General features: G+C 44.3%; 1 protein-coding gene across 3 annotated transcripts in view; it reads right to left on the reverse strand.

Annotated features, from left to right (window-relative positions):
• Positions 1 to 24985, reverse strand: part of trpm2 (transient receptor potential cation channel, subfamily M, member 2) — a 327556-nt gene that overhangs the window by 141407 nt on the left and 161164 nt on the right. For all 3 annotated transcript variants that reach the window (XM_078551683.1, XM_078551681.1, XM_078551682.1), the window contains exons 13-14: positions 14534 to 14683; positions 2212 to 2341 (exon numbers count right to left, since the gene is read on the reverse strand). In XM_078551683.1, coding sequence (XP_078407809.1) covers positions 2212 to 2341; positions 14534 to 14683 — 280 coding nt within the window. The remainder of the gene's footprint in view (positions 1 to 2211; positions 2342 to 14533; positions 14684 to 24985) is intronic.

A 24985-nucleotide genomic window follows, 5' to 3' on the forward strand; every position in this document is an offset into this window, starting at 1 on the left:
TTCAAGCTTTTCATCTTGTTGTATTTCCTCTGATCAAGCAGCAACCAAATGATTTGTGCTGTGCCCTCTTTATTGCCTCAACTTCCTTCCTATACAGCATAACCCAAAACTGCAAACAATACTTACTAAGGCTTTATTCAACACCACTCCTGAACACCAGTGACCGATATCTCTAGTCATAAAGCCCAGTTTTACATTAGCTTTCTATTGGCTTTATTCACTTGAGGTACTGCTTTTACTGCCTGGTGAACCCGACATTCCCCCCCAACCACCTCCCAAGTCTCTTTGATCTTCAGCATCATTCAGCTTTGCCCCAATTGGAGGATCATTATTACTTTTCTTTTTCTTTGACCAACATAAACCACTTTGCTTTTATAGGCACCAAATTTCATGTGTCATTTTTTTTTGCCAATTCCTCCATCTTTTCAATCTGACCCTTTTTATTCTTTACAACCTTGCATCCAGGAAAATCAGCTGAGGATCCTGCCTTAATACAAAGGCAAAACACTGTGGATGCTGGAAATTGGAAATAAAAATGGAAACTTCTAGAAATGCTCAACATGCCAGGCAGCATCTGTGGAGAGAGAAACAGAGTTATAACAGGTTGAATTTTCCCAAGGGCTTTGGGACTCTGACACCAAGACCAAATGGGCGTGGCAAGCCTGAACTTGCAAGGACCAAGGCCTACACAGGGACATTTCCAGAGGTGGCTTCCAATTATAGCTGCTTCTGAGCTCGCCATCCAATTAAGGGTGGCAGGCAGGCTCCAGATGCTGCTGGCCCAATAACAGGGAAATCAGCTTTAGAGCCTCAGCAGCTTCTCTGAGAGGTGTAGGCCCTGCTGAGGCAAAGTAGGGGAATGTAAGGATGTGTCAAAATGGAGGCATTCTGGATAGGTTCAAAATAATTAAATTGTTTAGATGGACCAAGCAGGTAGGTACCCCGATAAAGAAACCCTTCCAGTTGGTGCTTTTGGACCTGGAGGCCCTCATGTTGGGGGTTGGAACCAATAGCTCCAATGGCTCCCTGGATTGTCACAGGGAGACCATCTCCATTAAGCTAGCATCCTCTGCACACATTGGGAGGGGGTGCTCTGCTGCCAGCAAAATGCTGTGACAGCTCAAAATGGCCCTAATTGGAGTCTTGAAACTTTCCTGGGGCAGGATATTCTGGTCCTGCCCACTGCCGGGATCGTCAATGCTGAAAGTCAATGGAGTTTTGGCTGGCCCGTAGTGGGTCCCGCCACGCTGGGGCTGGAAAATCTTGGCCCTGGTGACAGGAATGTGCGAGGGAGCTTTTGTGACATGGCTCTCTACTATTTTTCAACCCTCCTCATCTCTACTCCTGCCACCATGGGACCAGGAAAATTCCACCTGTTAACTCTATTTCTTTTTCCACAGATGTTGCCTGACCTGAGTATTTCCAGCAGTTTCATTCTTTTTATTACAGTCTTACCTTGATGTGCAAGCACACACATGAAAAACACATGTTTTGGTGAGAAATCCAGAACTTTTTACAAAATGTCTCGAGATGCCCTCCATCTCAAGGCAAAGAGAGAACACTGGCTAAAATATATTTCTACCACTGGGCACATTTTGGGATATTTGTGTTACTGAAGTTGTGATTCACTAGCTGAGTTTTCATCCCTCTCCCCTTTTTCTATTTTAAATGGACAACAGTGTTTCTTTTTTCAGGTCTCCTGGTCCACAGAGTCTGGAGTTCTGGCTTTGATTCAGAATACATAGGGCTCAAACCCTGGTCCAATCAGTCCAAACTTCTAGCTCTGAAGCAGAAAATGCAGAGTTTTTATTTCTGATCCAGAGAGTCCAGAATTCTGACACTGAATCAGAAGGTGCAGAGTTCTGATTCCTGTTCAGACAGCCCAGAGCATCACATCCAGTGAGATACACAAGTCCAGTTGTTGGAGCCCATAACAACCCCCCTGCTGTACAAGAAAACCCCCCACCCAAACCCCACCTCCACTGGTTGGTATTCAGATGGAAGGAGTGTTCATGTCTCTGTCTTTTAGACTGTTAGTCATTCCATGAATCCTTCTCCAAGGCATGAGCACAAAGATAAAACAACTAACAGATGGAGGAGTGAGGGATGTACTCTGCCTTGAGAGAAAGATCCTGAATGTAAAGGACCCAGCACCACACCAGCAGCCTATACTCAGGACTGAGATAAAATGTGACTTAGACCCCAGCGTACCGATGGCTCGATCCTCGTACTCCTGGGCCAGCTCTTCCATTTCCTCAGACAGGTCTGTGTCGTTCTCTTCAGAGGACATTTTTTTCAGGATCTTGCAGGCAACCAGTGAAGAATCAATGCTGTCCATAGCCTGGAAAAAATGCAACAATTCTCAGGGGACTAATCAAAGTTATTATATCCAAAGAAAGCCATGTGGTTTGATCCCCCAACACAGGGGATTTACACTGTGGCGGCAGATCAGGCCATGGAGATTAACATGAGGGTAAATTTTCCGTGAACTAGCCCTGCTCTGTTGCTGTAACTATGGCCAAAGTTAGGCACAAACTCTCTAACCTCCAAAGAGATGGTGACAAAGCAGGGCAGGTTCCGACATTATTGCCAGTGAACCACAAATTCTATGGAAGGGCATCAAACTTAGGAGAGAGAGGATAAAACAAGTTTTGATTTAACTACTTTATGTAGAAGGTGGTGAATGTGTTTTCCTTAACTAACTTTCAGGATGTGGGCATTGCTGGCAAGGCTGCATTTAGTTATCCTTGCCAAGATCATGGCAGACCACATTTGCAAATTTTAATCTTTCTAGGATGGTTTGAAACAACTGAATGGCTTGCTAGCTTACTTCATAAGCCAGCTAAGAGTCAACTATATTGCTGTGTGGAGCTTGAATCACATATAGGCCAGACTGGACAAGGACAGCAAGGCCGGGAATTTATGTTAGGTGGGGGTTCCTGAACCATCCCCCCCCATCCGGCATAAATGTGGGAAGTGAGCACACTGACACTTCAGCAGCTTGTCCCCTAATCATTTAATGGTGAGTGGGCTGTTAACAGTTCACTCAAAATATCATTATACGATAAACTGCCCAAAAGGAAATTATAGAGTTTACATTGTGATGCATGACACAGAGTATTTGGAAATTGAAGAGGATGAAAATGATCAGTCTGAGGGAATTGTACACGTCACTTGAAGCTTTAGTCTGGTATTGAGTGTGTTAGTTGCGGATTCATTTAATTGTGCCGTCTTAGGCAGTGGCATAGTGGTATTGTCACTGGGCTAGTATTTCAGAGAACCAGAGGAATGCTCTGGGGACACGGGTTTGAATTCCAGCATGGCAGATGGTGAAATTTGAATTCAATAAAAATCTGGAATTAAAAGACTGATGATGACTATGAAACCATTGCTGATTGTCATAAAAATCCATCTGGCTCGCTAATGTCCTTACCTGCTCTGGCCTACATGTCACTCCAGACCCACAGCAATATGGTTGCCTTTTAACTGCCCTCTGACCAAGGGCGGTTAGGAATGGACAATAAATGCTGGCCTAGCCAGCAATGCCCACCTCCCATGAAAGAAAAAAAATGAATAGTGGTTGGACAGACTGGTTAAAATTCACTTTTATTAAATTTAGGTTCATTCAGTAGTAAGGATCTAAGTAAGGTCAGAGAGTATGAAAGTTATACTTGATTAAGGTTTCTGGATGACATCACATTGAGGTCACTAAAAAGAGTGGCGATTACTTGAAAATAGCTAGAGTAAGCCATTTTACGAGTACAGATATAGTCACTTGCTGCTGAGAAAACCTTCCATGAGAAAAGTACAAGTGAAACTGGACACGGGACATGATAAAGCAATTGTTTTTGTAAAGTCAGTGGATCTGCAGTTTATCCAATCAGGGCATTATTGTAGCCCCTTAATAAAAGCTAATGTTTTTAATCAGAATGTTAAATAAGTGTTAATGGCATAACATGGTAAGAATCAGAAAAAAAGCACAATTGTCTTAAAGCTTCAGAGATAATTTGCTCACCCTTCTTGTCACAGATTAAAAATCCTACTAAAGGATGCAGATGTGGTTGATGAAGAGTACACCAGACTCATTGAAGAGATTAGTACAAAATGTAACATGTAAAAAGTTTTGGAGGATGGCACCATATTCCATTGCAAGTCTTTCATTGGCACTTGACTTTAATGATGTAGTAGCCATGAATTTAATGGAATGGGGTAAAGATAGAAACAGTTTCATTTTACACTTTATATACATGACTACCAGATTCAGTCTTTCTACAGGAACACATGGAAAGGACAAATGGAATAAAGATGTAGATAACACCATGGGGAAATGGATAGGGACCAGACTTGGACCAAGATGCTAAATCTCTGACTCACAATCTTGTGGGGAGGTGGGGGGGTTAAAATTTGCTAATGATGAGTTCAGAGACCTGTGTGAAAATATGAACATTGTGGTCATGAAGACCACAGCTGAAAGTTCTTTCAGCAATGGACTCTGAAAGAAAACATGTGGTGATCGATGAGGTGCACCACTGGATCTTGGCCAATCAACCAAACAAGTTAATAACTGCCCTGGCATGGTTGGTCCATGCGAAGAATTTGCTTCAGCTGGTTGGTTATAGTCCTTGTCGGTCTGTGGAAGGAATCTCAAATTACCTTTTGTGCTGGGTGATAGACTACAATTAGTTCCATTTTTTCTGCACATTTGAATGCTTTACAAGGAAGAAGGGCTTTCTTCAAGGTGAAAGTCTCGGAGAAAATTTGGCGAGACCTGAGGCATTGTGTAAGATCTGAGATAAACTTTAATCCTGGGAATTTAAAAGAGAGCATCATAAAGCTGGAATGGTCCAGGTAAGGTGATAGGGTGTGATGGTAAGACAGTGATTGTCTAACATGGTAGTCAAGCTATTAATATCCATTTATCACAATTAATTGGGATTGATTACAAACTTTCAACATCTAAGCAAGTTAGTAGAAAGCCTGCAGACCTGAAGGATTGCATCTTGTAGCTCACATACTCATATGTTTGACAGTTATAGGAATAGATTATGTTAGATCAGGGGCTAGATGGTGATAAACAGAATGATAGTGACTCAGAGGACAGGGCTATTTGTCTAAAGGACAACTCCTTAGAGTGAGTGTTCAGGTAATGTATATACCAGAAGGGTCATGAATGGAGGGATGTGACTGTTGTAGGAAGGGCAGGAAAGCTACTGGCAAGTTCAAATATTGGCTAAATGTGCAAGATGATAGACAAGAAGTAAGATCTATGGACTGGCAGAATGGAGTGAAAGAATGGAAACTAGAAAACTATCACCTACTGGTGATAGAACCTCTAATCATGGGAGGTAGAGATCCTATGGCAATCGTACAGAAAGACACCAAAGTGCAAGTAGAGGCCATAGCTTGACTAGATTATGCAATAGAATAAGGACTATAGAACAATCTAGAAACACCCTTATGACCGGGAAGTTTTGGCAGCTGTCAATAATTTAGAAGATAAATTAAAAGGAGAGTCATAGGGGAAAGCTAGCCTTATTCCAAGCTTATGGATATATATGGAAAAAGTCCTCCCAGGTGGGAATTAAAAGGCTAAAGCAAGACTAAGGGCTCAGGATTTTAAAGAGGGACTTGAAGATCAAGATGTTAGAGTGGACTCTCCCACAGCAGCAAAAATAATCCTGAAATTTTTCCTCGCTCTGTTGGTTACATGTTCACGGGATGTAGGTCAATTGATATAAAAGCCACATTTTTGCTGGGAGAAAAATTTTGTAAAGATGTGTTTTTGAAACCATCTAAAGAGGCAAGCGATGTAAAAACGATGTGCGTCGGTGGTGAAGGGACTGGATGTTTAAGGTGGGTGGTCGAGTACAGCTAGTTTTAAGGTCATATGATCATAGGAAATAGGAGCAGCCTGTTCTGCCATTCAATAAGATCATAGTAATCAGATAAGATAAAGATCATGATTATAAGATCACAACATTCTTGGTGGGTGAAAATGGAAACGTCCCTTGGCCTGGAAAGCTAAGAAAATGAAAAGGGTGGTTACAAGCACTGCAGAAACATTGACTCTTGCTTGTTTGAGCAATAGATATGGGGTTTTACTTGTCAAAATTTTAGAGGAAATTCTATACAAGGGACATTTTGGAATAGTTTTCCCATTGAATGTTATGTAGATAATTATTCCCTATGGGATAACACGCATTCAACAAAAAATGACATTACAACCAATTTTACTCCCCTGCCTGTCTGCCAACACTTTCTGGGGAGCACAAGCATTTAAGGCTGGGATAGACTGATTTTTGATTTCTCAGGGATTCAAGGGATATGTGGAGCAGGCGGGCCCAAGATCAGCCATGATCACATTGAATGGACAGAGCAGGCTTGACAGTCTGTATGGTCTACTCCTGTTTTTGTAAGAATTCTGCCCCAAGTTTCCTTGACTAAAGCACATTCATGAACCAAGAGTTTTTTTAATGACAATCTGACAGCTTCCTGGTCACTTTTATTGATGTCCACTTTTCGTTTCCAGATTTTTAACACGGAATTCAAATTCTCAAAATGCCATTATGAAAGCAAAAAACTGCGGATGCCAGAAATCCGAAATAAAAAAAAGAAAATGCTGGAAGTACTTGTAGTATAAGGGGTTAATTTGAACCAAGTTAAATGCTAATCAGATGCTTTGTACGTCAAGAAATTATGCAGTATCACATGATTTCGCTCCCTTTCTTGCAGCCTCATGTAAGCTGCAGCCAGCACGGTAAGATGCCTCAACAAAGCTCCAGTTCTCCATACTTCAGCATTCTCAGTAAATATTCTGTATTAGTCTAACAATATTATAGTACACAGCAGGTTTGACAGTGTCTGTAGAGAGAGAAACGGAGGTAACATTTCAAGTCTTGTCTTCAGAAAAAAAGTTGCATTCAATTTGAAACGTTAACTCTGTTTCTCTCTCCACAAAAGCTGCCAGACTAGCTGAGTATTTCCAGCACTTTCTGTCTTCATCTCAAACTGCCATGGTGTGAGCTGCTCCTCTTGAAAATTATTCAGGGCTTTCAGATGGGATCTACAGGAATAAAGTGGGGATTCAGTAAATTCAGGAATAGTTTGATAAGTACCTGGAGAGATGTTTGGAAAAATCAATTGGATGGGAAAGCAGTAGAAAATAGGAGAAAGGTGGTGGTGAAGTCTATGCATATCCCCACCTTAACATCATGTTTCCTCCCTGTTCCTTCCATCAGCTCACCCACTGCATCCACATGATGGGTGGAAGACCAGGTCCAGCTTCCCCAAACTCCCTGCCTCAACCCCACTTTCACTATCCCTAACCTCAGGGGTCACCAGGAGACAGGTGGTGACAAGCCCATAGCTTCAGGCCTTTGTTCTATCTGAGGCTCAAAACCCAACTTGGTTAGAATGTCTTTGGGGCTCCTCTTGCCTTTTAAAGTGACTTCTATCTAATCAGCTGCTGCTGCAGTGCAGCATCTTTGCCCACTTCCCAGATTGGAGTCAGGAATGGTGCGCAGGGGGTTGAGGGAAACGCTGTCTGAAATTGCCAAGACATTTGGGTCGGCCAGATGGACCTCAGTGGTAGAAACATAGGAACTAGGAGCAGGAGTAGGCCATTCGGCCCTTTGAGCCTGCTCCACCATTCATTATGATCATGGCTGATCATCCAACTCAATAGCCTGCTCCCACTTTCTTCCCATATCCTTTGATCCCTTTCGCCCCAAGAGCTATATCTAACTCCTTGAAAACATACAATGTTTTGGTCTCAACTACTTTCTGTGGTAACGAATTCCACAGGCTCACCACTCTCTGGATGAAGAAATTTCTCCTCATCTCAGTCCTAAATGTATCCTCAGACTGTGACCCCTGGTTCTGGACTCCCCCACCATCGCGAACATCTTTCCTGCATCTACCCTGTCTAGTCCTGTTAGAATTTTATAGGTTTCTATAGGATCCCCCCTCATTGTTCTGAACTCCAGCAAATATAATCCTAACTGACACAGTCTCTCCTCATATGTCAGTTCCGCCATCCCAGGAATCAGTCGGGTAAACCTTCGCTGCACTCCCTCTATAGCAAGAACATCCTTCCTCAGATAAGGAGACCAAAACTGCACACAATATTCCAGGTGTGGTCTCACCAAGGCCCTGTACAATTGCAGCAAGACATCCCTGCTCCTGTACTCGAATCCTCTGGCTATGAAGGCCAACGTACCATTTGCCTTCTTTACCGCCTGCTGCACCTGCATGCTTACCTTCAGCGACTGGTGTACAAGGATACCCAGGTCTCGTTGCACATTCCCCTCTCTCAATTTATAGCCATTCAGATAATAATCTGCCTTCCTGTTTTTGCTAAAATGGATAACCTCACATTTATCCACATTATACTGCATCTGCATCTGCCCACTCACTCAACTTGTCCAAATTACATTGAAGCATCTCTGCATCCTCCTCACAGCTCACCCTCCCACCCAGCTTTGTGTCATCTGAAAATTTGGAGATATTACATTTAATTCCCTCATCTAAATCATTAATATATATTGTGAATAGCTGGGGTCCCAGCACCGATCCCCGCGGTACCCCACTAGTCACTGCCTGCCATTCGGAAAAAAACCCGTTTATTCCTACTCTTTGTTTCCTGTCTGCCAACCAGGTTTCCATCCATCTCAATACATGACCCCCAATCCCATGCGCTTTAATTTTACACGCCAATCTCTTATGTGGAATTTTGTCGAAAGCCTTCTGAAAGTCCAAATAAATCACAACAACTGGCTCCCCCTCATCAACTCTACTAGTTACATCCTCGAAAAATTCCAGTAGATTTGTCAAGCATGATTTTCCTTTCATAAATCCATGCTGACTCTGTCCGATTCTGCCACTGTTTTCCATGTGCTCAGCTATTAAGTCTTTTATAATGGACTCTAGAATTTTCCCCACTACCGACATCAGGCTGACTGGTCTATAATTCCCTGTTTTCTCTCTACCTCCCTTTTTAAATAGTGGGGTTACATTAGCTGCCCTCCAATCCGTAGGAAATGTTGCAGAGTCTATAGAATCTCGAAGATGACCACCAATGCATCCACTATTTCTAGGGCCACTTCCTTAAGTACTCTGGGATGTAGATTATGAGGCCCTGGGGATTTTTCATTCCCATCAATTTCTTCAACACCATTTCCCTACAAATACTGATTTCTTTCAGTTCCTCCCTCTCACTAAACCCTGTTTCCAAGAAATTTCCAAGACATTAGGGTTGGCCAGGTGGACCTCAGTGGTGTTTCATGAAGAGCCAGCTACAGCAATCCCTGGATTGAAGATGCTGACCACCAATGCACAGGGGTGTAGTTTGAAGGCAATTGTTTTGAGAAACCCACATGGAGGACCCAGAGGTCACACGATAGTACCAAGAGCTATCGAAAAGGAGACATGGGGCGGAATTTTCCGTGACCATTGGCATCGGGCATCATAGCAGGTGAGAGCAGACAGCAGATAGTGGGAAGGCCAAAAATCTGTTTCATGACCTCATGAAACCAGTTTGCGATCGTCCACTCCGCCCATCAATGGCGGGCTGCCTTTCCTGCTGCTGGACATAGGGAACTTGATTTTAATACACCTGCATATCATTATAAGTCCTGCTGGCCAGAATCATCCCCCCAAGTTGGATCATTTGGACACATTGGTGTGAGTGCATGCTTCATAACATGATTTATAAGGCACCTGGCCAGCTGCACTTTGAGAGGAACTCGGAGGTGAGTGCACAATAACATTGCCAGCGCACATGAGGGTTGCCTGTTGGACTTCAAGGTTGAGGGCGAGGCACAGGCAAGTGGCTTTTTCCCACCTGGCTGACAGTGTGGTGCCGGGGCAAGGGCTGCACTGTGGTTGGGGCAAGTTGGGAGGCGGGGGGTGTGCATGGGCTGCAATGTGGTTGATGGTAGTGCACAAGCACATGTTGGAGGGGTAGATAGGAAGTGGCCATGCATTTGGGAAACTGTACCATTAAATTCCCTAGAGGTTTTCATCCTTCAGGCACAGACTGCAAACTAATGAGCAGTTTAATGGACTAGAGCAATTGGATGACTGGGAAAGCTGGACATGGAGCAGTCACTGGTGGAGGCGCTCACAGCCCCTTGCAATGTCATCAAGACCAGTCTCCCCCATGGTTCAAGCTAACAGCACAGCCTTGCAGTGTGGCTTAGGAGAACACAACATGCAGTCCAGTAGACAAAGCTGCCGCCAACCGGTCAGGAGACGTGTGGTAGAGGTGGGTGGGATTTCAGGCAGCCATGCAGCACACTAAACTCTTGCCATCCAAGTGGTGGCCAGCACTCTCCAGCATGTGTTAAGGGGCCTTCAGACTTAACCAAGAGAGGTTCTTAGTAGACCCAAGCTAACCCACACATCTTTCTCTTTTATCCTGCAGGAGGAGTACATCAGGAGCATAGAGCCTGGTGACCTAGCTGTATGCTTCATGGCTTACAGAGAGCAGAAATGAAGAAAAGTGGGACAGAGGCACCTGGCTGGACAGAGGGAGGAGCAGCACCCTCAAGAAGAGGCGCCCGCACACACTGCTGAAGAGCCACAGTGAGCCGTCGCTGGTTGGTGCCTAGCTAGACCCAGGGTCTATAGTCAGGGCTTGTCATTCCTGAAGATGACTGAGAACCAGTGTCGTTGAAGACAGTGTATGTCCAGAGAACATCTGCCACCACGGGGACATGGAGGGCATCCACTTCCAGTGGCCACGAAAGTGACTGTGGCACACAATTCTTACGCCAGTGGCTCCTTTCAGGGCTCTGTGGGATATCGCAAGCCTCCTCACACAAGAGCATCCATGAGGTCACTGACGTCATATTTGTGACAGCACACAATTTTGTGCATTTCACCCGGGATTAAGAAAGCCAGGATGCAAGAGCGCTGGGATTTGCTCAGATCTCAGGTTCCCAAAGGTGCAGGGTGCCATCGACTGCAAATGTCTGTGGCAACAAGCGGTCAACTACATCAACCAAATACAGTCCACAGAAGGTGTCACACATCATTGTCACCTGCTGCGCCCTTCACAACCTGGCGCTGCAACAGGGAGAAGAGCTGGCCGAGGAGGAGGTGGAGGAGCTGTATGTCCCCAGTGAGGAAGACGTCGATGGGATGAGGGTGAAAAGATCCTCAAAGGCAAGAATGACAGTGATGAAGCTATCGCAGTGGCCAGACAAGGCAGGCGCACTCAGGAGGCACTCATAGCTGGAAGACAATGATGGCAACATGCAGTGAGGAGACACCATGGATCCTTACATTGCATCTGTGAATGTCTGACTCCTACCTGGCTAATAGCAGTGCACATACTCTCTGTGATAAGGCTCCTATCACAAAGATGCAGGATCCAAAAGCCATGGTCCCTACATTCCAGGAGGATGATGACAACATGCAGTGGGGTCACTCCATAGATTCTCACATAGCTTATGTAAATGTCTGACTCCTGTCTGGCTGATGGCAGATCGCTCGCGCTCTGTGAACACGGTTATACCATGGAGATGCAGCGGGGAAACTTAACTTCTCGTGATCCTATGGCATTCTTCGTGAGCTGAACCTTTCAGGACCACACTGTCACTGGACGCAGATGGCAATGAGCCACACCTCAACAGGTGCTGAGAGCACGCAGAGAGAATGATGGAACTCTGTGATGCCAGCCCACGTCATTCTGGCAGCAATGACGAGCACCAGCGAGGTGCAGGCATCAGTAATACGTCCAGAGTGTGAGACTAGACCATCACTTTGTCTGAAGGCTACACAAAGCATAGGGAAGAAGCCATGGACTGAGACACATCTTATCTTGTGCAGGAACCAAGGTTTCACATCTAAGTGACACGAACACCGCTCATCAGAACAAGGAGCCATGGGCAGGAGACATTCTTGAGAGTTTATTTACAATAGTGAACGTTACGTACAAGTGATTAACACCCATGCTCAGACTGCATAACTATGTCTCAACCTTCCTAACCCTGCCACAACGTCTTGGTGCTCCCCCGACATCCACAGCGAAGGTAGAGGCAGCCTCCTGACTGCTATGCCGTGATGACCTGGGCGGACATCCTCTGGAGGGCCTCAGCTTCCTTTCGGGGTCCTGCTGTGTAGAAGTGGCATCCTCCTCCGCCTGCGGAGCTGAAGCTGCTGGGATCACAGGAAGAGGGGATTCGGACGGACTGGATACTCCCGGAGTTACCTGGGTGGATGGCCCCAGGGCGAGCACCTGCTGATCCTCCTCCCTTTGGGTGCCTGAGGGCCCCTGGCTGATTCCTTGAGAAGGGAAGGCTGGAGTGAAATCGAGCTGCCTTGCACCCCTCTTGCATTGACATTGTTGGAGGCCAGTTATGGTGTCATTGATGGAGTTCAGTGTGCACAGTAGTGCAGGACCGAAGTCCTGGACCATGGAGGCTGCTGCCATCCTGCCAATGTTGACCTCGGTGCATTGGCATGATGGTGTGATCACCTCAACTGAAAGCAGACGGATTCCATTTGAGGAGTGCAGCTGTCATCTCTTCCTGCTGTCCCCGTGATTGTAGCTGCAGCTCCAACAAGGGGACTGTTTGAGGACTGAGTCCAGAGGCTCATCATTTGACTTAGACTCAGCAGATCCCTTGCCTCCAGCAGTTCCTCTGAGTGCCAGCGACCTCGGGTGTCCCTGCTTCTGCATGCTGTGGAACAGACTGTGTGCTGTGTTCACCAGGTGGTGAACCCGAGCCTGTTGTACATCTCGGTCCCACTGGGGCGTGTGTCACTGCGCTGGTGGAGGCTGTGGGTGAGGCACTATGATGTGTCTTCAAGGGTGCTGTCCTCAGGGTCCTCATCATCCCGTTCGCACTGGAGTCAGGGCCAAGGTTGCCTGAGGGCAACATGGCAGACTTGCCAATGCGAGAAAATGGAGATTATTGGTGCATGGCTGGCACGGTACACAGGACAGTGGGACTGACAGTTGAATTGCCAGAAAGAAGATCTGGTGCATGATGCTCACTTGGATGCTTGGCGACGACCTTGTTGTCGCCGCAGGAATAGTCCACCTCCTTCCAGCCAGCTCTAATGTGCGCCTTCGAAGGGAGCGAGGACCTTGATGTCCAGCACTCCAACCCCGCTCTGGGACCTCTCCCTTTGTGCATGATCGTGAAGACAAATGGAGAGAGTGTGAGCAAGGCGCATGTCTGGCCAAATGAGATGGATGCCAGGTGTGCGTTTGTGTGTGCTGAGTGGAGCAATGGACAGGCGATCCACAGAGGAGATCAGGCCAGATGGAGATGTGAGGGTGTGTGTGAGAGAGTGTCTGGCAGAGAGTGAGATGCCAGTGAGTGTGTGAGTTTAGAGTGATGAAATGGTTGACGTTCCCTGGCGTAACGGATGGGATAGTTCATCCTCTTTCTGCACTGGATGGCAGCATTAGCACAGAACCACCGGCTGTCACTGCCCCCCAAGCCAGATTGGTCATGTTGCTGCCCCTCCTGCAGCCAGAGTGGGAGGACATCACAGCGGGTCTCCATGGGGCCCAAAAGGTGTTACAGAGATGTGTCATTGAATTGGGGGGCTTCAGTCTTCTTGCCTCTCAGGGCCATGTCTTCTGTGCAGCATTCCTGGGCTGGAAGCACAGAGATGTGCACGCAGCTGCACCTTAAATATGGTGCCCGACGTAAGGAAGTAGCGAGTTGACGTCATGGCGGGCAAATCGATGGCCGCCCGCCAGCAAAATGGCATGTTTCCGAGAATGCATGGTTAATGAGGCAGGATTGGGACTATATGGCGTGAAAAGCTGCCATTGTGGCCAACAGGTAAAATGTCCTTTTCCCCACTCGCTACTGCACTTAGTGCAAATCTGGACGATTCTGCCCAAGGTAACTCAAACAGTAGAGCTTGCAGGACACCAAGCATGTGGCTGAATGAAGGGAGAAGCAGGAATATTGGAAAAAGAATGAGTCACAGTAGTTAATGTGGCTTGGTTTCAGCACACGAAGATGACAGACTGTGGTACAGAGATGTTTGGATCTTCAGTGAAACAAGTGACCTTCATTGAACACACTCACCAGTTCTGAACAAGAGAAGAAAAGTACAACTCATGGAGCCTCTGCAGGGATCATCCTCTCACTTTGGATAAAATGAATGTGGTTGCGCTGGATACGGAGCTCTGAGGAATGATATTACATAGTAATCCCCTGAACCTCTGCTCTCCCACACCCCCTCACTTTGCAACCCCACTCCCCAACACACCAGCATCCTGCTCCCACTCTTATCAATCCCAAACTAATCCAACTGTCCCATTCTCTCTCTCCCCCCAGCCCTGTCAATCACAAACTAATCCCATTGGTCCACTCTCTCCTCATGGCCCTGTATCAATCCTAAATAAATCCACTACCCTGATCTCCAGGAAGTGTTGGATCAACAGGAGAGGAAGAGGGGAAAAATGGGGGAAAAACTGAAAGGGAAGGTAGAGGAGAGGAAGATCAATAACATATGTGGGAGGAGCCTGAATGTATTGTGTCCCTTTTGGCCTGGCTCATACCTGCTCCCAGAAAATGGATGCCAGATCCTTTCGCTTCTGTAAAATTGCCCAGATAAAGAGGTCGCGCTCTGGGTCCTCAGCTTCCTCCTTGTAGATCTCGCTCTCCTTGAAGTAAGTGGACTGCATGTCCTGGGGAGTTGATGGCAGGATCTATGGATAGAAAAATCAGAGCATCATAGTGAGTTCAGGGATTACCTTCAGCTTCAGAAAGGACACCAGTCACTGCAGAACTTTCAAGAAAATAAAAAGTAGGAACAGGAGTAGACTATATAGCCTCTTGAAGCTGCTCCGGCATTCAATATGATCATGGATAATCTTTTGCCTCAACTTCACACTCCTGCTCATTCTCCATATTCCATTCCCTGAGAGACAAAAAAATCTGCCTTTCCAAACCTTAAATATATTCATTGATGGAGCATCCACAACCCTCTGGGACAGAGAATTCCCAAGATTCACAACCCTCTGCATGAAGAAGATCCTCTATCTCAGTCCTAAATGATTGGTCCCTTATCCTGAGACTGTGCCCCTGTGTTCTAGATTCCCCAGCCAGGGGAAACAACCTCTTAGTGTCTACCCTGTTAAGCCATTCAGAATCTTGGATGTTTCAATGATATCATCAGTCATTCTCATAAAGTCCAGAGCATAGGCCCAATTTACTAAGCCTGTCATTATAGGGCAACCTTCTCAATCCTAGGGACCAATCTAGTGAACATCCACTGTATGGCTTCCAATGCAATTATATCTTTGCATGGTTTTGGTCTCCATATTTAAGAAGTGTTCCAGATGTGGCCTCACCAAAGCCCTGTACAACTGTGGCAAAACTTCTTTATTTTTGTACTCCAAACATGCCATTTGCCTTCCTAATTGCTTGTTAACGTTGTGTTCCTTGTACGAGTAAATCCAAGTCTCTCTGAATATCAACATTTAGAGCTTTCATACCTTTTTTTAAAAAAGCTGCTTTTCTGTTGTTACAGCCAAAGTGAATAACCTCACACCTTCCAACATTATACTTTATCTTTCGCCTTGTTGCTTATTCAGTTAACCTGTCTATATCTCTGTGCAGTCTTTCTGTAATTGGACAGAATATAAAGAATGGCAGAGAATGGCTGAAAGGTTAATTAGGAGAAAGAAATTAGAGAATGAGAAAAAGCTAGCTAGAAATGTAAAAACAGATAGCAAGAGTGTTGATCCTCTAGAGAGTGACAGTGGGGAGTTAATAGTAGATAATAAGGAAATGGTGGAAGAAATGAACAAATATTTTGCTTCTGTGTTCACTATAGAGGATACAAATAACATTCCGGTAATAGCTGGAAATCAGGAGGTGAACGGGAGAAAGGAACTTGGTGAAACTGAAATCACTAGAGAAATGGTACTGAGCAAATTGGTGGAGTTACAGGCTGGCAAGTCCCCGGGTCCCGATGGACTACAGCCTAGGGTCTTAAAAGAGGTGGCTAAGTGAGGTAGTCGATGCGCTAGTATTAACTTTCCAAAATTCGCTAGATTCTGGAAAGGTTCCATCAGATTGGAAAGTAGCAAATGTAATCCCTCTATTCAAGAATGGAGGGAGGCAGAAAACAGGAAACTATAAGCCACTTAGCTTGATGTATGTCATGGGGAAGTTATTAGAATCGATCATTAAGGAGGTTATAGCTGGGCATTTAGAAGAGCTGAAGGCAATCGGGAAGAGTCAGCATGGTTTTGTGAAGGGAAAATCATGTTGAACCAATTTATTGGAGTTTTTTTGAAGGAGTAACATACACAGTGGATAAAGGGGAGCCTGTAGAAGTGCTGTACTTGGATTTCCAGAAGGCATTTGATAAGGTGCCACATCAAAGATTATTACGGAAAATAAAAGTGCCTGGTGTAGCGGATAACATATTAGCATAGATAGAAGATCCCACAGGGGTCCCGCAACCCCTCAACCTTTTACAATTTACATCAATAACTTAGATGAGGGGAATTAAGACATGGTAGTTAAGTTTGTAGATGACACAAAAATAGGTAGGAAAGTATGTTGTGAAGAGGACATGGAGGTTGCAGATGGATATAGATAGGTTGAGTGAGTGGGCAAAGATCTAGCAAATGGAGTTTAATGTGGGAAAATATGAAGTTGTTCACCTTGGCAGGAAGAACAAAAAAGCAGAGTATTACTTAAATGGAGAATGGCTGCAGAATTCTGAGATGCAAGGGGATCTAGGCATTCTAGTACATGAGTCACAAAAAGTATGCAGGTACAGCAAGTAATTAAGAAGGCTAATCCTTTATTACAAGAGGGATTGAACATAAAAGTAAGGATATTATGCTTCAGTTATACAGAGCATTAATGAGACTGCATCTCAAATACTGTGCGCAGTTTTGGTCTCCTTATTTAAGGAAGGATATAAGTCCCATAGAGGCGGTTCAAAGGAGGTTTGCTAGATTGATACCTGGAATGAGTGGGTTGTCTTATGAGGAAAGGTTGGATAGACTGAGCTTGTTTCCATTGGAGTTTAGAAGAGTGAGGGGTGATTTGATTGAAGTATACAAGATCCTGAAGCACCTCGACAAGATAGACATCAAAGGGATGTTTCCCCATGTGGGTGAGTCCAGAACTAGGAAGCACCGTTTTAAAATTAGGGGTTGCCCTTTTAGGATAGAGATGAGGAGAATTTTTTTCTCTGAGGGTTGTGCAACTTTGGAACTCTCTGCCTCAGAAGGCGGTGGAGGCGGGGTCATTGAATATTTTTAAGGCAGATGTAGATAGATTCTTGTTAGGTAAAGGAATCAAAGGTTACCGGGGCTAGATGGGAATGTGGAAATTGAAACACAAGATGATCAGCCATGATCTTATTGAATGGTGGAGCAGGCTCGAGGGGCCGAATGGTCTACTCCTGTTCCCATTTCTTATGTTCTTATGTGTCCTACTCACAGCTTACGTACCCACCTAGCTTTGTAACATGAGCAAACATAGATATATTACTCTCGGTCTCTTCATCTAATTAATTAATATTGATTGTGAGTAGCTGAGCCCCCAGATTGATCCTTGTGGCATTCCATTAGTTAGAGCTTTAGCTTGGCTAAATTACTATACACATAGCACTGTAAGTGTTTGCTCCAGTCATCAGACGGTAACTTTATCATTTTGAATTCAAGCCTTGGCATTCTGCTTTTCCATTAATGTAACAGAAATTTAGTGACAGCTCCCCACCACTCCCAGCAGGTCATAGAATTAAAGCACTGAGGCTATTTGGCCCATTGTGCCTGTATTGGTATTGGCTCTTTGAAAGAGCTATTCAATTAATCCCATTTCCCATAGCACTATGGCATTATGCTAGTTGACCCGCTCAGGTGGCTATAAAAGATCCCACGACACTATTTCCTAGTATCACAGAATCTTTACAGTGCAGAAGGAAATTGAGTCTGCATTGGCTCTCCGAAAGATCATTCTACCTAGTCCCACTCCCCTGCCTTATCCCCGTAACCTTGCACATTCTCTCTTTTCAGATGGAAATCCAATTCCCCTTCGAATATCTCAATCGAACCTGCCTTGGAAATTCACTCCAGACCAACCACCCTCTGGGTGAAACATTTTTTCCTCACACCACTTTCATCCCTTTTGTCAATTGTTTTGAATCTGTGCCCTCTAGTTCTTGATGTCCTCTTGAGTGGGAACAGTTTCTCACCATTTACCCTTCAGGATCATAAATACCTCTGTCAAGTCTCCTCTCAGCCTTCTTTTCTCCAAGGAAAACAGTCCCAACCTTTCCAATCTATCCTCATAGTTGCAGTTCTTTATCCCTAAAATCATTCTTGTGAATCTCCTCTGTACTCTGTCCAATGCCTTAACATCCTTCCTCAAGTATGATGCCCAGAACTGAACACAGTACTCCAGATGAGGCCTAACTAGTGTCTTATATAAATTCAACATGACCTCCTTACTCTTGTACTCAATGCCCCTATTAATAAAGCCTAAGATACTATATGCTTTATTCATGCTCTCTCAACATGCCCTGCCATCTTCAGTGACTTATGTACATATACATCAAGGCCCCTCTGTTCCTGCACCCCCTTTCGAGGCTCTTCCTTTATTTTATACTGTCTCACCATATTTTTCCTGCCAAAATGACACACTTTTTTGCATTGAATTTCATCTGCCACTTGTCTGTCCAATCCACCAACATGTCAATGTTCCTTTGAAGTTCAAGACGATCCATATCACAGTTGACAACATTTCCAATCTTTGTATCATCTGCAAATTTTGAAATCATGCCCTGCACACCACAGTGTAGGTCGTTAATATATATCAGGAAGAGCAAGGGTCCCAACACTGACCCTTAGGGAACTCCATTACAAATCTTCCTCAAATCTGAAAGACAACCATTTATCATTACTCTCTGTTTCCTGTCACTCAGCCAATTTCTTATCCAAGTGCCTACTTTTCCTTTTATTCCATGAGATAGAGTTTTGCTCACAAGTCTATTGCATGGCGCTGTATCAAATGCCTTTTGAAAATCCATAAATGCCACATCAATAGCGTTGCCCTTATCAATCTTCTCTGCTACCTCCTAAAAAAGCTCTAGCAAGTTAGTTAAACATGATTTTTCCTTAATGAATCCATGCTGGCTTTCCTTCATTATCCTGCATTTGTCTAAGTGACTATTGAATTGTGTCCTGAACTATAGTTTCCAGAAATTTCCCTACTACTGAAGTCAAACTGGTCTGTAGTTGCGGATGACACAAAGATTGGCTGGGTGGTTAACAGTGAGGTTGAGACGGGATGGTCAAATGGGCAGATAAGTGGCAGATGGAATTTAACCCTGAAAAGTGTGAGGTGATACACTTTGGACGGAGTAATTTGACAAAGAAGTATTCAATGAACTAGGAAGTTCTGAAGAACAAAGGGACCTTGGTGTGTGTGTCCATAGATCTCTGAAGGCAGAGGGGCATGTTAGTGGGATGATGAAAAGGGCATATGGGACACTTGTCTTTATCAATCGGGGCATAGATTACAAAAGTAGGGAGATCATGTTGGAGTTGTATAGAACCTTGGTGAGGCCACAGCTGGAGTACTGTGTGCAGTTCTGGTCACCACATTATAGGAAGGATGTGATTGCACTGGAGGGGGTGCAGAGGAGATTCACCAGGATGTTGCCTGGGATGAAACATTTAAGTTATGAAGAGAGGCTGGATAGACTTGGGTTGTTTTCGTTGGAGCAGAGAAGACTGAGGGGCAACCTGATCGAGGTGTACAAGATTATGAGGGGCATGGACAGGGTGGATAGGGAGCAGCAGTTTCCCTTATTTGAAGGGTCAGTCATGAGGGGACATAATTTCAAGGTGAGGGGCAGGAGGTTTAGGGGGATGTGAGGAAAAACTTTTTTACCCCGAGGGTGGTGACGTTCTGGATTGCGCTGCCTGGGAAGGTGATGGAGGCAGGTTGCCTCACATCGTTTAAAAAGTACCTGGATGAGTACTTGGCACGTCATAACATTCAAGGCTATGGGCCAAGTGCTGGTAAATAGGATTAGGTAGGTAGGTCAGGTGTTTCTCACATGTCGATGCAGACTTGATGGGCCAAAGGGCCTCTTCTGCACTGTGTGATTCTATGAAGGCTCCAAGCTTAAAGGAAGAAAAGCTGCAGGAAGCAGACTTAATGCGAGAGGCCAGAAGGTCCAAAGAGATGGCTGAGGGTCTGTAACTCTTTGCTATGGGCATGTGAAGCAGTGGTGTATTGTTGACAGCTGAGTTGGTGAGAGTTAGTGCGTGGAAGACAGCTTGAATGCATGTGGTGACCCGGTGGGGGAGGAACATCAGAAGAAGAGTTCAAAAACCTGGAGGTGGACCCTTGAGGAAGGCATCTGAGAGAAGGTATAGGTTTGGGAGAAAATTCTTGGAGAATAGAGATCGGAAACTCTCATGTGAAAGACGAATTTAAGTGAGGCTGGTTGACTCATGGTGTGACATACGTCTGGGGGAAGCTGATAAGAGATTCATTGCATCTATTTGGAGTGGCATCAGTCACTTGGTTTCAGAGTGTGACGTGTCTGACCACAGGTCGCCTATTGGTTTACATGGACTGTGTACTTACTGTGAACATTAGAGTATAAGATAGCTTTCATAACATGTGTTATCCTTACAAATCTGTATATATCTGTGAAAATATAATTGTGGGTGAACTCTCTCCCTCCACCCCACCCCCCACCTTAAACCAGCTTATATTTCACCCCTCTCCTAACTTTACTCAGTTCTGTTGAAGGGTCATGAGGACTCGAAATGTCAACTCTTTTCTTCTCCGCCGATGCTGCCAGACCTGCTGAGTTTTTCCAGGTAACTCTGTTTTTGTTAAGGAGTAACATAGTTCATCTTTTCTTTTGAATATTTGTTTTATTCTTTTGTTAGAAGTTCATCAGCTGACTTCTGTAACTCTGTTCAGTAGCTATTCTCCACGTATCTAAACAAAAAATAAAAGGATCTATCTAGCTGGGTTCCACCCTGATCAAGCTTGCCCAATGGTCACATCAGCTGGGACACACTGAACGCAAAGGGCATGTGGTTAGCCTCTTTTTCTAGAAATAATCAGTGCTTGGCACTTCTTTAGCACAAATGTTACTTGCCATTTACCAGCCTGAACGTTATGTGTTTTGCTGCATGCAAAGCTTCTTCATTACCAAATAAAACTGAACATTGTGCAATCATCACCACTTCTGATCTTATGATGTAGGGAAGATCATTAGTGAACAGCTGAAGACTGTTCAAGATTGTTGAGCACAGGGCATTACCCTTAAGAACTCCTTCAGCGATGCCTGGGGCTGAGATAATTGGCCTCTACAGTAGCCAAACTCAGGCTTTTCCTCTCTCTTTACTGTAGCAAATTCAGAATGCATAATCACCTTTGACACCAATCAAATCAAAGAATCTCCATCCCCTCTACAATAGCGAATCTAGTCTCTTTTCCCCTTGAGCATAACCAACCCAAAGTTCTACACCCTGTACTCACAATAACCAGTCCTGGCCTCTTCATCCCTCTATGGTAATCAGTTCCAGGCTGTATATCTTCTCTTCACAGTAACCAATCCGGGCCTCATCATCCTCTCCCTAACGGCCAATCCTAGACTAATTCCTAAACAACTAATCCCTTTCCATAGCAACTAATCTTGAGCTCTGCCCACTCTCCTCAGTAACCAATCGCAGATACTTACCACTCTCCTCAGTAACCAATCGCAGATACTTACCACTCTCCTCAGTAACCAATCGCAGATACTTCACATTCTCAATAGCCTAATCCAAGCTCTTCATTCTCTCTCCTGTCATTACTCTTGAGCTTTTCACAGTTTCCTCGCAATACTGGGCTTCACCCACTTCAAACTAACCAATTGTAGGTCAACCTCTCCAAAGTAACTAATCACAAGCTATTCACCCACTTCTCACAACAAATCCCATCTTTTAACCCTGTGCACAGAAACCATTCTCAGCTCTTCTGTGTCTCTCTTCATTAACTAATTCCAGGTTATTCACCATTTTACCAGTACCCAATCCAGGATTTTCACACTCTTCATGGTAACCAATTCCACACTCTTCGCTCTCCTTCCAATAATAATCCAAGGCTCTGCATCCTTCCTCTACATAATCTCAGGCTTCTCTGTGATCCTCTCCACAGTAACACAGCATAGATAAATCTCTCCACAGTCACCAATCAGCAACTGTTCACCTTCACCACGTGACCAAAGTTCTTTGCCCTCTGCACAGTAACCAATCTTAAGCTCTCCTTACCCTTCATAATAACCATGTTCTTCACTCTCTCCTCACAATAACCAATCCTATGCTCTTCATCCTCACCAAAAGAAACCAATTTCACACTCTTCATTCCCTCCCTAGTAAGCAAACCCAGTTCTTCACACAATAATCAGTACATGCCTCTTCACTCCCCCTACACTAACCAATCTCAGGCTCCTCAACCTGTCCACAGTAACAAATCCTGGAGGTTATCCCTAACCATTGTAGCCATGGTTATCAGTCTCTCCACATCAGACTAGGCTATTCATCCCTTTTAAAAGATGGTGTTGTCATGGATTCCCTGTAGGCCCAACTCTCGCTAACATTTTTGGTGTTTCCATGAGAAGCATATTTTAGATGAAATAACTCCTAATCTCCTACACCTTTCATATTTTTGATTTGGAAATGATACATTTGCCATTTTTGAATCTGCACGTAAGGATTTCCTTATGCACTTGATGCGTTCCACCCCATGCTCAAATTTACCTTTAAAATGGAGTAATCTAATGAGCTCCCTTTCCTTGACCTAATAGTGGAAAATCTGCAAATGGATTCTCCATTTCTGTCCACTGCAATCTTACCTTCACTGGTCAATATACACATTGGCATTCCTACAGCTCCACGTGCAATAAGATTAACGCAATCTCATAAGTAAGGCTTGAGCCATTTATTCATCATGCAAGCTTGACACCAAAATAGGCCCTCAAAGCTATCCTGTGGGACAATGCTACCCCAATCAGATCATTGCTTGCTGTGTATCATGCTTACTCATGAATGGGCCTAATTCCGCCATTTTCGGACCTGAAAAGTGCCCAACGTACGTCAAATCACCCTGGGAGGATAAGGTATCTCAAAAATTTGCACAACAGAAGAATTAAGCTGATTCATATTGCTACTATGCAGTAGCAACATAAGTGGTATTTCCCACTAACAGGATGCTGCCATCAAGCTAAACAGACATTCCGCCGATCACAAAAATGAGTAATGCAGTACATGAATTTCAGTGCTGGTGCCAGGTATGAAGGCCGTCCATCTGAATGACTAATGGATCATATCAAGCTATCAGCTGTTCGCAAAAGGCAGAATACTGAGCTTACTCAATTAACCTATGCTTGAAAAACTCAGAATATAATGTCTAACATTAAATGTGATTCCACGATTGGACAGCATTTGCTGAACAATCCTGAGTGTATCAAAAATTACAATAACACCCAATTTAAGATTATCAGTCGGGCTAACAATGTGGCTCACTTATATTTGCTAGAAGCTACACATATTTATTAACAGGGACCTGTCCTCTGCAGGAAAAGGGAACACATCCAGGCATTGCACCTTTTCTGAATTAAGCAAAAAGCATGGGGACCAGTAGTTCCCTGGTGCATTCTGTATGGCAGTGCCTCAACCAATCAGATGACTTGTCAACAAATCAACACTATTTTATCATGCAGTATAAATTGTTGCTCCCATTTGAAACTTGGCATTCTCGCATCTGTCCTAATGAGTGAAAGATGAAAGCTTTAACAACATGTCTCTTTCTTCAGCAATATTCATATTCTGTACTACCAAATGACAATCTCAGATACTTCACACTCACCACAGAAATCAAATGCAGGCTCTTCAAGCCTTTGATAATAACTAGAGGCTCTTTACCCTCTCCATAGTAACCAATTCCAGGCCTTTCATACCTTTCACTGTAACCAAGATTTTCACTCTCTCAATAGTAACTAATCTTGGCTCTTCACTCCCTCCACATTAACCAATCTCAGGTTCTTAAATCTCTCCACCAAAACAAATCCTGGAACTTGACCAAACCTGGTTCTTCAGTTTCTCCACATAAGACAATTCCAGGCTATTCATCCTCTCTCCACAGTAACCAATAATGTTCTCTTTATCCTTTTCAAGTAATTAATTGTGTGCTCTTACCCTCCCTCCAGAAAATATCTACAGGACTAGAATACAAGAGGGTAGAAGGCATGCTTCAGCTGTACAGAGAAAGCCCTGATTAGACCACACATTAGTATTGTGAACTCTTTTGGGAACCACATCTTTGGTAGGATAGATTGGTCTTGGAGAAAATACAGCATAGATTTATCAGGCATGATACTTGGACTCGTTAAATTACGTGGCGAGATTACACAGGGGTGTATTCCCTGGAATTTAGAAGGTTATGGGTAATGTTTTCACAATATTAAGGGTAACAGTTAGGATAGATAGAGAGAATCTATTTCTGCTGGTTCAGGAGTCTAGGTCTAGAGGGCATATACTCTAAAAATTAGTGAAATTTGGAAACACTTCTACACAGAAAGGCTGGTAAAAGTTTGGAACTCTATTCCACAAACAGCAATTGATGTGAAATCAATCATTAAATTTAAAACTGAGATCGATAGATTTTTGTTAACCAAAGCCATAAATGAATATGGAGTAGGTCACAGGTGAGCCATGGTCTCAGTGAATGTTGGAACTGGCTCAAGGGGCTAAATGGCCTACTCCTGTTTTTATGTTTGTGTAAGCCCTGTCAACCTCTGGTTGGCAGTAGATTTGCCAATTTTTTATATTTTAACACCTGTCCAACTCTCTTTTGCTCATTATGGTGGGTTGTCATAATGGAGCCTTAGCGGGTGCTGGGAATCATCACAATCAAAGTCCAGACGTTGTGGCAAAACAATTAAAGAGCAAGCGACATGCAGGGGTACACAGTCA

Source organism: Cetorhinus maximus, chromosome 11 (assembly GCF_964194155.1).
Source record: "Cetorhinus maximus chromosome 11, sCetMax3.hap1.1, whole genome shotgun sequence".
Lineage (NCBI taxonomy): Eukaryota > Metazoa > Chordata > Chondrichthyes > Lamniformes > Cetorhinidae > Cetorhinus > Cetorhinus maximus.